General features: G+C 43.1%; 1 protein-coding gene across 1 annotated transcript in view; it reads right to left on the bottom strand.

The window, feature by feature from the left end:
* The window catches only part of LDAH (lipid droplet associated hydrolase), a 184,967-nt gene that overhangs the window by 137,645 nt on the left and 32,264 nt on the right, over nt 1-15,058 (bottom strand). Inside the window, exon 3 of the mRNA XM_018568175.1 lies at nt 3,794-3,928. Coding sequence (XP_018423677.1) covers nt 3,794-3,928 — 135 coding nt within the window. The remainder of the gene's footprint in view (nt 1-3,793; nt 3,929-15,058) is intronic.

The raw sequence follows: 15,058 nt of genomic DNA on the forward strand, positions 1-15,058 counted from the left end.
CACTGTCTCTCCCAGCCCCCACTGTCTCTCCCAGTCCCCACTGTCTCTCCCAGTCCCCACTGTCTCTCCCAGTCCCCACTGTCTCTCCCAGTCCCCACTGTCTCTCCCAGCCCCCACTGTCTCTCCCAGTCCCCACTGTCTCTCCCAGCCCCCACTGTCTCTCCCAGCCCCCACTGTCTCTCCCAGACCCCAGCATTCATGAACTGTAAAAACATGCCCGTGCCTGCGCTCTCCGTCTCTGTCCTCCCTCGGTACCTGCAGGATGTGACGTCAGAGCTGGGAGGAGATCATGCAACAGGAGGAGGCAGATGAGCACTGCGGCCGTCACAATACCGTACTCGGTACAAGTACAAGTACAGATACTTTTCCAGCTCCAAGACTAGACTAGAGAATAATTCAAAAGTTAGGAGGCCGCTGTAATTTGTAAGGAGCACACGGAGCTCCTGGGATTTGTACATCTCTGTTTTAATGTATGATTTTGTTGTTATAAATATATATATAAAGATATGCACCGATACCATTTTTTGCAAGTACAAGTACTGATACATTTTTGTTTATTGTCATGTGACAGTTTTTTCTGAAAACAATGCAGACTAACGATTTCAGGACAGTGGTGGAGCGCCAGAGCCTGGTCCCAGCTGCAGCCATAGCAACCCTGGTAGTTCTTTTTTTTATTATTAACAAGTTTTTTAATTTATAAATATATTCAGAAAATACAGGTATAGCAAAATAGAATAATACACACAGGGCAAGCTCATGGTACACTACAAGACATAAGACATAGAACCAGGCATAGGAAACCGTCTTCGATATCAAATCAATATTATGAAAAGATAAACACATCCAGTCCAAAACAAGGCAATATTAACGAGCAGGCAATTCAGTTTCCAGGAAGAAAGAATTAGTTGTATACATACGCCACATTCACTTATCTCAGCAGCATACCTGGCTCGAGAAGAACTGTAACGGTTTAATTAATAAATGCAAACACTCCCTGGCACGACTTTATCGACCAGGGCAAACTTAATTAGAATAATAATAGAGAGAAGTAGCCAGGGAAGGATCCTGACAAAGAAAAGGTAGAAAATAGAAGATGGAAGATAGATAGATAGATAGATAGATAGATAGATAGATAGATAGATAGATAGATAGATAGATAGATATCGACGTCGCCTCGCCTCTTCACCGAGCAGGCCCGAGCAAGTCGGTTCTCCTCATCCATTGGAACCAGCAAGCTCCACTGCGTCCCATGCTTCCCAGACCCTGTTGTAAAGGGCCAAGTTGTTATTCAGCCTAGCAGTCAGGTATTCGAGTTTTTGAACATCCTTGATTCTAGTATATAAGTCCAAGTCTGTGGGCGGAGTACTACGTTTCCAGTGCAGGGCTATTAGACAGCGTGCAGCCGTCAATACATGCGACGCCAACTTCCTATCTAATTTATGGAACCCATGGGAAGGCCCAACAAATAATTCAAAGGGTTTAACAGTACCCTACGGTGGAGAAGTCCCTTCAAAGCAACGGCCTAATCCGGCCACATTGCCAAAAGATGTGGAATAGAGAACCGGTCTGAGACCTACATCTCCAACAGAGCAAGGAGACACTGGGATAAACATTATGAAGGAATTCAGGAGTATGGCACAACCCTTGTAGTTCTAATGAAAAATGCCAAGTATCGGCTCTGGTATCTGAACATCCTTAGCGGCAATGTTGCACATTGGCACAACTCTTTACCAAACCCAACATTTCAGTTAAAAAAATACACTTAAAGGAGAACTATGAGGTGAGTGATTTTCACTCAACCTCATAGTTCAAGCCGAGGTGTGACAATGAAGCTGTCACACGTCGGCTCAAAAGATCGGGAAGTGAGCGACCACATACCGTCGTTCGCTCACTTTTCGATCATCTCCCTGCAGAGAGTCGTGACTGACAGTGCTCTAGGAAGTGGAATGATTCATCTGTATCATTTTTGAGGAGAGCCACCCCTACTACTGACCTGGTGACCACTGTCTTCGGTACATAAATCTAACAGGGTTATTCACAAAACGGTGAAGAGTTTGGAGAGGGCAGGAGAAGTGAACAATCTAGGACAACATAGCTGAACTGGAAAGTGAGCTGAATTGGAGAATTTTTACAAATCAGCTATGTTGTCCTAGATTGTTCACTTCTCCTGCCTTCTCCAAACTCTTCAAGCTTTTGTGAATCACCCTGTAAATCTTTCTAATATTTTTGAGTTGTCATAGAAAAGGAGGTGAGTGGAAATCTACCAATGGGAAAATCTGTTTTGATATGCTTTTGCTTTAAAGAGATCTCTTCTTACTTTCTGCTGTGTATCTGGGACAGGAAGTAAGGGGAAATCTCCAACTGAACAAAGAAAAGGGGAAAAAAAAACTGAAGTGACCTTGACCTTTCCCTACTCTAAAATTATTTTTAAAAAGTTTTAGCGTTACATGCACTTTAACAAAATTAAAAAACAATTTACCCCATACTATTATAAATTGTTTTGTGAATGCTCCACCAACTACATATTTAAGGTAATTTCCACTCATCCTCATATTTAGAGCCGACCTGTGACAAAGAAGCTGTCACAGGTTGGCTCTATCGATCGGGAAGTGAGCAGAAACATGTAGCGATCTGCTCACTTCTGGATCGTCTCCCTGCAGTAAGCGGTGACTGTCCCTCCCCTCTCCAATCCTCCAGCGCTGAGTGGAGGAACGGATGAGGGAGGGGGTGGGCACAGCTGGCTCTGCCCCTAGATATGGCGCTCACAGTATATCGTGTGCAATAGTATATGTTCTTCCGTGACCCTAAAGAGAACTATGGGGAAAAACACTTACCCCATAGTTCTCTTTTAATGTTGAACATACACACTTTGATTTTCCATGCAATGCATCATTCATTTATATTGAATGCTTAATGAATGTTTGATACAACATAAACTTTGAAGGCAACAAACTTAAAGTGCATATGAAGCCAAAAGTTGTTTTTTTTCCGTTTTGGATAGAGTAGAGAGAGATTAAAAACCCTGTCAGGTTTTTATTGATGTCTGTGTCCCTGTTAGGGAGATCCACCCTCTCCATTAGTCCTGGTGACCATTATCAGGGAATATCAAAGACAATCCCAAATTTTGGGTTGTCACCAGAAAAGGATTGGATTGGAAGTCTTCCAATAGGGACACTAGTTCTCTGGACCGCCGATTTCCCTCACTTTGGAAGGAGTTCCCCTCACTTCCTGTGGTGGATGTTGGGTAGGAAGTGAAGGGAATTCCCCCGAATGGGACACAGATGTAAAAAAAACAAGTTGAGTGGGGTATTACCCTCCCTTACTCTGTCCCCCCAAAAAATAGCTTTACTTCTAACTAAAGGGGGACAAAACAATGAATGAATGCCCGGGAAAGGTTTTTCCAGGTAATCCCTACTATTTATCCACACTCTTGTAGCTTTGGCCACACAAGGTTATAAACACACAGGTCCAACCAGGGCAAGCATGCATGTTTATGCAATGTCTTCTAGCTGTTACCTTATAGCAGGGGTAGGTGAACTCTGGCCTTCCTGCTGTGGTGAAAGTACAAATTCCATCATGCATCTGCCTCTTGGAGTCATACCTGTGGCTGCCATAGTCTTGCAATGCCTCATGGGATTTGTAGTTTCACCACAGCTGGAGGGCTCACATTTGCTTACCTTTGCCTTATAGGTTCCTAGACATTTTTCTTCTGTTTTAGATTTAGTTGGCTTTTTATACTGCATGTTTCACCCATTGCAATCCACAAACAGACATTGAGTAATAAATATCTTACCATCAGTCATGTCCATCCCTGGGGGTGGTGAACAGTGTCCAGCATGGCTAATGGCCCACACAGGGTACTTCTTGTTATAACCGCAGTACAGGGAGTGCATGAACGTCTTGTAAAATCCCACAACTCCGGGATTACCTAAAGAATTGTAAAATACATCTAGTTATCACTTCTCATCTTGACTAAGAAAATATGTTGCAGTGAAAAGAGGGGCTGCTGTTCCATCAACAATGAATATTCTCTATTATAAAGCACGGTAGAAAATAATGGTTATAGGAACATACACCGATTAGCCATAACATTATGACCACCCACCTAATATTGAGTAGGTCCCCCTTTTCCTGACCCATCAAGGCATGGACGCCACTAGACCTCTGAAGGTATGCTGTGGTATCTGGCACCAAGCCGTCAGTAGCAGATCCTTTAAGTCCTATAAGTTGTGAGGTGAGGCCTCCATGGATCGGACTTGTTTTTTCAGCACATCCCACAGATGCTCAATAGGATTGAGATCTGGAACATTTGGAGGCCTAGCCAACACCTCAAACTCGTTGTTGTGTTTCTCAAACCATTCTTGATCCATTTTTGCAGTGTGGCAGAGCGCATTATTTTGCTGAAAGAGGACACTTCCTGTTATAGGGTGACAACATTCCGTTCATGTCCCCAAATGTGCTCTTGTGCTGTTATCCTGTCACAACATGCACCCCTAGTAAAAATACAAGCAGCCAAAATACATTGTGCAGGCATGGCCCACCACTGACACCATCAGGAAGCTGGTTATGAGCAATTATGCAAAAGCCAGCGCTGGCAGGAGTGCATGTAGTCAGGAAGTGGATGAGAGAGGATGGAAGAGATCAGCAGCACTGGGATACAAAAAAAAAGGAGGCGAAAAGGTGACAACAGCATTTGTGTAAAATAAAATAATAATGGCAACTGTTTATAATTCACGGTGACCTAGCACATTAAGGGGTCTAGTTATCATTTTTTTTTTCAAACAACATTCACCCATTAAGTTACACCATTTTCCAATTTTATTCAGCTGGAAAAATGTGTGCATCTGGATTGAAAAGTGTGTTCATCGTTTGAAAACCTTTATAAATAGACCCTTACATGTTATATAGCAGTTTGCGATGTGATCGACCACACCGCAATGTGAGTTACCACAATACCGTGCATTGTGATTAATAAAGTAGTACATGCGTCCAGTTTCTAACAGCTTAGAAAAACCTGCTGTGTGTTTTCAGGTTGGCAGGTTGCCAAGATTTGCTCCCCACAGAAAATAGCTGAGACTTCAGTGCTTTTGCTGTGAACGTTAGGGATGAATTTCTCCACAAGGCCTATACCTACAGAGGTGGATGAGGGCTTGATTTAAAGTGCTTTTACTACATAAGTGTGCATAGCTTGGGCACAAGTTCACTTTAAAAATAAAATAAAAAGTAGGAGTGGTAAGTGTGGAAGATTACCAGTGCTCTGCGATTTCAGTGCCTTTGTTGTAAACTTTGATGATATATTTCTCCACAATGCCTATACCTACAGAGGTGAATGGGGGCTTGTTTTAACGTGCTTTTGCTGCTTAAGTGTGAATAGCCTGGGCACAAGTTCACTTTAAAAAATAAAAAAAAGTGGTAAGTGTTTGAGTTTAGGCCTTTGTTTTAAACTTTGAGGATGAATTTCTCCACAATGCCTTTACCTACAGAGGGGAATGAGGGCTTTATCTACTTTAGAGTGCATAGTCTGGGCACAGGTTCACTTTAAAAATAGTGGGAAGTGTGGAGGGTCCCCAGTGCTGTTTGATCTCAGGCCTTTGTTGTAAACTTTGAGGAGAGATTTCTCCATAAAGCATATACATACAGGTGTAAATATATATATATATGTAGGTATAACAAGGACAGGAAGTGAGAGAAAATGACAGAAAAATAAAAATCTGAGAGAATTGTAATCAACCCAGAAAAAAAAAACTGAGCTGGAGTCAGGCTTTAATGATGTGTATTGGAGCAAATGGGCACTGCTGTTGGTCAGAGGCGTCACTATCAACAACTGCCCCTTGTCCAGAATGCTGCCAGATCTCATCTGTATAAATGAAAGACATTTGTTTTCAATTCAGACAGTAGTAGATGAGAATTCCCTTATTGTTTGCACTGTAAAATCCATGACTTAGCTCACCCGTACGCTCCCCCGCCTCCCCGCGCCACCTTTAAATTCAGTGCACTTTGTGGATTTGTTTTGGCTACAAAGTATTTTTCTTGAAGTCCAAATGAGCACTTCCACGTCTTTTCAAATATTTTGTCGGAAATGTTCGGCATTAAATCCTCATCATGTGAATTTTGCAGAGCAACAGCTGCTGAATGGAAGCAAATGTTCCACAGGCTGGAGCGCGCCTGCGAGAAGCCAGTGCGGGAAGAAACGAAGCGACCCGCTCCTGAAAGCGAGACCCCTTCACAATGCATTAAACTGTTTACTGTCAACATTCCGAGGTGACCCGCACTCAAGCTCCTCTTCCCTTTAACAGAGCAATTACAATATCCACTTTCAACCAGGCACAAAATTGTATTATCTTTGAAAGAGGCCTCTCTAATTTCTTGAAAAGGATTAACGCGCCCTCGGGAGCTCCGACAATTTCTCCCGGCTTGGAAGAAGTTCCCAAGCTCTGGCGATCATCTGGAGAGGGCAGTGAAAGTAAGGTGTGTGTGTTCTGCCCACCTGTCAGCTCACAGGACGACCTTTGCACAGCCGATCGCACCTGTGACTGATGTTCCTTACAGACAAAAATGTCTTTTATTTTATGTCCTGGGCTTCCCCCTCCTCCCCCTGACCCTTTTCACTAACCAAATGGCAAGTTTAATTTAAAATATTTTGTTCTGAGCAAAACGACTCGATATGAACATCTGGGTTTTTTTTTATATTTGTTTTTTTGGGGAAATTGAAGGATTTTAGTTAAGGTAACTTGTTACAAAATAATGAATACAAATACAAAAATAACTACTCCACTTTTTCTATTAGGCCCTTTTCACATGGGTGCCTTTCAGTTCCAATCAGCAGTGGACCCGTGCACAAATCAGATGCCACTGTTTTTTCCAAAAGCTGAACTCGCCGGACCTATGTTAGGTCTATGGGGAGTTGGATGTGAACAGAAATCAGATTACTCACGATCTGCCACAATCAGGTTTGCCAAAACGGAACTCTGTTCTGTTTGGTTTCCCGGACTTGGACAACGTTGGCGGTAATTTAATGTCTGCTTCGATGGCGCTGCCCATAGACAGACAATGGGTTTCTGATCAGATCAGCCTGAAAAAACTGCCTAGCCCACGTTTGGAACATGTTTTCCTTTGGTTGAAGACGTTGGGGTCTTCTTCTGCAGTCACTGGCTGCTAGGACTGCTGGGCGGTCCTAGCAACCGTAATGTCAGGGGTCTTCCTTTGTTTTCTCTCCTGCAGCTCCCACCTGTGGACTTTAAAAAGGCTCTCCGAAAAAAATGGATTACCCACCCCACTGAAGAATCTAATTTTCCAGCAAGGGAATAGTGACAGAAAGACACCCCTGTTGACACCCGGTGACATTGAGGGCTCTCCAATCTCTAATGTCTATGCCAAGCTTAAGGGCCATGATCCATTGGTGTTCCTGAAGCTAATGGCAATTTACCAGCAACAGAATCACTAAAGAGAGCACCCATCTGCTTCTAGAGTGCTGCTCCCTTGTTGGCCAAAATACTGTAGATTCTCGATTGCCAGCGAGGGAATAGTAACAGAAAGATACCCTGTTGGCACCTGTTGGCATTGAGGGAGCGATGCTATAGGAGCAGGTAAGTGTTAAACCAGTGACCGGATAGATAATGTCACATGGGCCTAAGGATAATTGGGATGTGCGTGGGATGGAACAGCATGATCCCCAGGATGTGTTCAGTCAACCAACTTTCCAGCAGTGCACTTCACTGAACATATCAGCTTGACCAGGTAGCACCAAGGCCAGTTTAAGTGTAGCACCAAGGCCAGTTTTCAGAGTTCACAGGTATCTCATGAGAGATATAGGACTTAACCTTTATATAATTTGGGTGCAGGCAGTGGTTGGTGAAATATTGGAAAAGATGGGAGGTTGCACAAACCAACAAAAGTCCCACTACTGTCCTCTAGTAAAGGAAAATCTCCCAAATGGGCAAGCAGGCAGCAATAAAAACATAATGGGGGTAACAATAATTCCCCTTTGCACAGAAAATAAAAAGAAAATCTGATACAAAGAGCTGTCAATGCGATGGCATATATGGTGTGGGTGATATTTACAGCCTTCTGCCAGAGCTTTTACTCTAACATCCCATGCATGAAAGAACTTAGGATAATCTCAAACTGTTCAATCTTTAAAACAGAAAAACTGCTCAGATCATAAAGGAAATGAAAAGCCGCCCCAGAAGCAAATCAGTAAAACAATTTGCACAATTCTTTAAACAAGTAAGTCAATATTTTTTTATTCTCAGAACACACACGAAAATTCTCCATCATTTATTGATGAAACCATTTGCTCTTTTGGAGACACTAAAAGCTCTAATTAACAAGTTTTGAGACGCTTGTGTTTACTAAACTGACAATTATTATGTGCCAAGTGCGGAATGCTGACCCGGCATCTGCTGGTGAAATCCATTAAACAATACAGCATCTGGATGAGCAGAAGTCACTTCAACATGATAAAAGCAATCTACATCTGTTGAAACCAAAGACCAAATACATTCCTTAACTCCAAGGCACAACCCAATCTGGGGCTCACCACAAAGGTCAATAACAGAGGTTTGGATACACGTCTTCTGCAGGTTATTGACCTTTGTGGTGAGACAAGTTTTTTTACATGCTGACTTGTGAGTGTGCTATGATGCCTTTCTACTGTCTACTGTTTTAAGCCCATTTTGTGTGCACCTTACTGTATAGTTGGTGACGAACTGTTGACTGCGTTTGTCATTTGTTTTGCTTGACCGATTTGGTGCAGTGACGCATGGGGGTTCTCAGCTCCGATTGGGATGTGCGGGATCCCTTGTGTGTTTCTGTGCCTTTAAGGAGGCTGGGCTTCCTCCTGACAAACCTGCACCCAATTTGAAATCTTCTGCCCCCATGTGCTCCAAGATGGAGACTCTCATAGTTTAGAGTTAGGACCGCACTATAAGAGGTGCCTTGGCGCGGCAGTGCGGCTTTCACATTTTCTGCAGAAGACGTGTATCCAAACTTCTGTTATTGACCTTTGTGGTGAGACAAGTTTTTTTACATGCTGACTTGTGAGTGTGCCATGATGCCTTTCTACTGTCTACTGTTTTAAGCCCATTTCGTGTGCACCTTGCTGTATAGTTGGTGACGAATTGTTGAGTGCGTTTGTCATTTGTTTTGCTTGGCTGTACCAGGTAGACGCGACATGTTAGAGGGCCCCCTGCTGGGGCCTCCCGAGCACCTCCTTGAGGAGCATCGGCCACATCGCTCACAGAGCCGCGTCGGATGTGGCGGGCGGGTGCAGGTGGCAGCGGCCGGGGGTCAAGGGGCCAAAGAAAGTCTGCAAGTCTATTAGACTAGTAAACAATAGACTTCAGTATGTGGCTATTTGATCTTATTTATGCTGGCCATACTCCATTGATATACAGATGGAGAATCTACTAAGGCTATTGCCTCAGACTGCATCTCTTTGGGTCACGTGGGGGGGCGGAAGGCAGAGTGGCATGGTCGCTCTGTTGCAGAATGTTTGCAGTATGAGTGTCCTGGGTTGCTAAAAGTCAGGTGGGAAGATGTGTAAGGGCCATACTCATCACCCCGCTCAGCTCTTAGCAACCTGGGACACCCTGGCCAGCATCCCACCCAGCTCTTGGCAACCAGTGACATCACTAGTTGCTAGGAGCTGGGCGGGACACCGAGCCAGGTGGGAAGGGTGGCTTCACTAAACCACCACCACAACTTCCCCCTCCTGTCTCAGGTGGCAAAAAGCCAAGGACGACACTGGTTCCTCCTATATGTTTTGGGCCTGTAGCAGAAAGTTAACCCTGTCTGCAGCAACTTGCTGCTCTGAAACCACTAGGGACCGTTCATTGGAAAGCAACAAAAGACATTGACAGAGTGGGCTATTGGTCAGTGATATCCCACTCTTAGCACCAATGTGAAACTTGGATCAGAAGGGTGCACAAAAGTGTCTTCAATTTCCATCAAAGCTAACAGCAGGCTCCTGGCAGGGCCTGATCATAGGCAAGGCTTTTCTCTTATATTTCTGCCCTAGTACATTTGTCCTTTAAACCGCACTGAAAACTACATTTATCAACTTGCTATTTTTTATATCTAAAATTGAATGTAACAGTTCTATTTTGCGAATGGTTTCCAGAATGCAATGCATCGATATTCCCCCGTTACTTCTTTACACTTTCTACGCAGGATAACACCTGCCCTTGTTGTTATAATAAACAATAGGTAATCTAGCAGATATGTAAAAGGCAAATCCCAGCACCTAGGACACTGCGCACATTGATTTACCAGAGCAGCTGGGACATCTGCAAGGTATTACATCGCTATGACATTATCAAAGGACACAACCCATTACAGTGCAAAGGCCTTAATGAAGTCACGGTGATTTCATGCAAACCCTGCGAAATGCGCTGTGAGCAGACATTGGGGACTCCAGCACAATGTGGTAATATGTTTTATTGTGTTCTGAAAAAACCTTGCTGTAGACATAAATATGTGACAGGCTGAGAATAAGATGCATAGAAAGTGTGAAAGATTATTCTATACCATATTTATACCAAACGCATACATATGTTACTGAGAAGAATACCTTATCGCAGTGACACCTAATACAAAATAGGTGAAGTGGTATTAAATAACTCTTCCCCATGGTAAAGGTTTTGTATTATTAAATGCATGCAATCAGAAACAAAAAAAGAATATATATATATATATATATAGTAGTTGTAATCAAAATTATTCAACTCCTATTACAAATCAGCTTTTTGGGCAAAGTTTACATACTTTAAGTTGTTTACAATGAACAAATCAACCAAAAGCAATTGAAATATGTCAACAAATGAATGTTTCAAGGGGTTTCCCCAAATTAAACTGAAAATGCAACTTTTAATTACTTCTGCAGTCTCAAAATTATTCATCCCCTGGCAAGCATCTTTAGTACTTAGTAGAGCACTCTTTTGCTGTTATGACCTACTGCACACAAGATGCATAGCAAGACACTAGCTTCTGAAAAAATTCCTGCGGAATCTTTGCTCATTCCTCCAGTTCACCAATATTCTTGGGTTTGTGTGCTGCAACCTACTTCTTCAAATCCCACCAGAGATTTTCTATGGGGTTTATTCAGGTGACTGTGATGGCCACTGTAGAATATTCCAGGACTTCTTCTGCAACCAAATCTTGGTGGAATTTGAGATATGTTTGAGATCCCTGTCCTGTTGGAAGGTGCAATGATGCCCAAGCTACATTTTCCTCACAGACGGCATGATGTTTTCTCTTTGGATTTTCTGATACTTCAATGAATCCATCTTGCCATCCGCATGCTGCAGGTTTCCAGTGCCAAGGGATGCACAGCAGCCCCAGAGCATGACTGAGCTACCCCCATGCTTAACTGTTCTTTTCAGTTTAATTTGGGGAAACCACTTGAAACATTTGTTGTGATTGTTATTTCAATTGTTTCTGTTTGATTTGTTCATTGCAAACAACTGAAAGCTTGTAAGTTTTGCCAATAAACCTGATTTGCAATGGGGAACACAAGTAGCCACCCTCCAGAAGGAAGGACAGTGTCGGCACCAATTCAGAGATGATTGGAGGATCTACAGCCGAGTGATACACAAATAAGATACATTTTTGTTAATAGTTAGGGTACTTGAAAGATTTAACTCCTGAGTTTAGTGTCACTTTAAGCATGGAGACAGTGCTTTGCTTTTTTATTATTATTTTTTAATTTATTTTAACAGGTGTACAGGCAGAATAAAACAAAGAACAAAGAGCAAAACACGGACATGTGCTTTAAGTGTAGAAATAATGTAAGCATTCACTTTTCTTAACCACTGTATTATTTTTGACCCTAAGAATTATAAACTGATGTCTAGGATAATGTATGTGCATGTAATCAGGAATCACGTAATATCTGTTACATTTTGTTTCCATTTTTGCCTGATGTTTTATTAGCCTGTACAGCTTTTGGCACCGGCTGGACACCCAAAGGACTATAATGTAAGGAGTATTTGTCAACAGAGACGTGTATATATGGAGATGCATAGGAAAGCTCTTCCTTCGTGGGATAAGATGAAATGGATGTGGTCACAAAGGATATCACTGTGGTTTTTACTTGTAGTGGTAACTGAGGACACATCCTGCCTCAACAGCTTTTATAGAGAGCGGAAATAACGGGTGATTATTGGTGGATTGAAGCACCTTAGCAAAATCCATTGTCAGTCAAAAATATATGTTTCCTCAAAGATTCAGTCCTTTCATTTACGATATTACATTTCTAAACATATGACAGCCAGGCGAACCATCCACTGACTTCTTGTATGCCTTGGGACTCCAGTGATGAGAAATGTGCACCCTGGGTTCCCAGCTTCTCCTCATTTCAATCTCTACTGAATTAATAAACCCCAAAAGAAGGCTTGTGTATTTACTTGTTATGCAGTTGAAAAAAAGGTATTTTTTGGGACGTTTAATGAAGTGCTATGTGCTTTATACTGTAAAAACTGCCCTGTGTTGGCAGTACACTGGAGAGCCAGACCACTGCTTCTATCAACAATGCTGCCCAGAGAGAATTACAAAAGGAGCGCTGTCTCTCTCTTTCTGATGTCTGGATGGTACCAACACTGGCCATGCCCATTAGTTTGTGGTGAGCCTTTTAGCATGTGTGTAAGACGAATTCATAAATGTACAAGCGCAAAGCCTGCACATGTATTGATCAAATATTGATGCCCCCACATCTATATCTAGTCACCCACTAAACTAAAATATGATTCTATAAAAACACATTATACACTGCCTGGAATAAAAAAAAAAAAAGTCACGGACTCTAATATTTCACTGGACCGCCTTTAGCCTTGATTACGGCACGCATTCGCCGTGGCATTGTTTCGATAAGCTTATGCAATGCCACACCATTTATTTCCATCCAGAGTTGCATTCATTGTTCACCAAGATCTTGTAGTGATGATTGGAGAGCCAAACCACTGTATAAATTCTTATCCAGCAGAACCCAAAGATTCTCAATGGGGTAAGGTTTGGACTCTGTGGTGGCCAATCCATGTGTGACAATGGTGTCTCATGCTCCCTGAACCACTCTTTCACAATCTGAGCCTGATAAATCCTGGCAATATTGTTTTGGAATATCCCTGTGCCATCAGGGAAGAAAAAATCAATTGATGGAAAAACCTGGTCATTCAGTATATTCAGGTAGTTAGCTGACCTAACTGTTTCGGCACATAACAATGCTGAACCTAGACCTGACCAACTGAAGCAACCCCAGATCATAACACCTATCCAATGGAAGGCTCTGACCTATTTGCTTAGCTAAATCCAGGTGGTGACACTTTTTTTGGGCCAGGCAGTGTGTGTTCCTATACCTTCTGTTCTCTAATTAAAAAAAACAGAACAAAACCATACACCTATTTAGGCTGCCAGCACAACAAAGTGATATATATATATACCGTATTTTTCGCTCCATAAGACGCACTTTTTTCCCCCCAAAAGGAGGGGGAAAAGGTGCCTGCGTCTTATGGAGCGAATCCCGACACCCGAGACATGCAGTTTCGGGCGCCGGGCGAGTAGTAGGAGCCACTGCTCGTTTAATACGAGTGATCTCGTTAGATCACTCGTATTAAAGCCGAGCAGCGGCGGCGGCGATCGAGTTCAGCAGCAGGAGCCACTGCTCGTTTAATACGAGTGATCTAATGAGATCACTGGTATTAAAACCGAGCAGCGGCGACGATCGAGATAACCATAGAGCAGACGAAGAATAGACGTTCTTCGCCTGCTCTGTGTCATCACTGAGACCGTGGCGCTGTAATCACAGCGCCACCTGTCTCAGTGGTCACTAACTGCAGCTTCTGTCACAGCTTCTGTCATAGAAGCTGTCACAGAAGCTACAGTCTCGAGTGCTCCATAAGGCGCGCCGGACCTCTCTGCGTCCTATGGTCCGGTGCGTCTTATGGTACTCATAAACAGTGAGTCCATTAATAAAGTGTAGTGCTTATTAATTAATGATATGGGTTGCACTATGTCTTTCTTTTGAGCTGAACTGCACGTGAAAGAGATATACTGCTGTGTTGCCTTGCTGTGGAGGAGGAGAAGACATTTTTAAGTGTTTTATAAATACACATACTTGACCTCATCTCAGTTATACAAGGTCCACCATATAAGGTGAGGAGCATCCCAATTTAAGGTGAAGCACGCAACACGGCATTGCACTTTATGAAATTGGACTTTTATTGAGATTTATTGATGGTGAAATAACACACACTGGGATAATGTTTAGAGATTTAGCACTTAATTATTATGCACATGCAGTCTTTAAGTCCTATCCTGAAGGGCGAAAAAACCTTGCCTGGTAATATGCATTCGAAACTGATGACATCGTAAGATACACCTTACAGTGAACTTTGATATTATTTACCCCATCATGCCTTCTCCCTTGTCCCCCTCCCTCCCCCCTGCCCTATCCTGTTTCTCTTTCCCCCTATCCTTCCTCCCGCATCCCTGTGGTTGGATATCCTCACCCCCATCTATGTCTTCCTACATCCTTAATCCAAGGTACCCAACATTTAGCATTGTATGTATTAGTGTATGCAGTGCTACCGCGTTGGATATAAGTTCTGAGTTTCCTAGATCGGCAATGTTATTTTGTGATATCCATGTCTACTTTGGTTTACGGGAAGGCTTCAAATTAGTGCTGTCGTGTGCGGTCTGAGGGAAAGGGCTGATGCGGTAATCGGGAGTCATAATCTGGGTGTTTGCAACAGTTTTAAGAAACTGCTTCAGCCAGGGGCAGAGGAGTGCTGACCAGTGGGCGGGGAAGGAGCTCGAGGCGTCTTGAGCTATGGCTTGCTGCCGAACCCGTCCAGACAGAGACATCGAGGCTGGGTTTCCTGCCCTCACCCCGACGCGGCTGGTTCCACTGGAGCCCATTGTTATGTTATGACATCCTCGCTGAACATATAACTGTAACCTATCCAATTTGAATATACGAACTGCTTAATGTAACTTAAGACACTGCCACAGATTAGGGGGGTGGGGGGTTGTCGGGTGGGCAGAGCGAAATGGGGGCGGGGCCATC

The sequence above is a fragment of the Nanorana parkeri genome, unplaced genomic scaffold, assembly GCF_000935625.1.
Source record: "Nanorana parkeri isolate BGI_ZX_2015 unplaced genomic scaffold, ASM93562v1 scaffold1149, whole genome shotgun sequence".
Classification (NCBI taxonomy): domain Eukaryota; kingdom Metazoa; phylum Chordata; class Amphibia; order Anura; family Dicroglossidae; genus Nanorana; species Nanorana parkeri.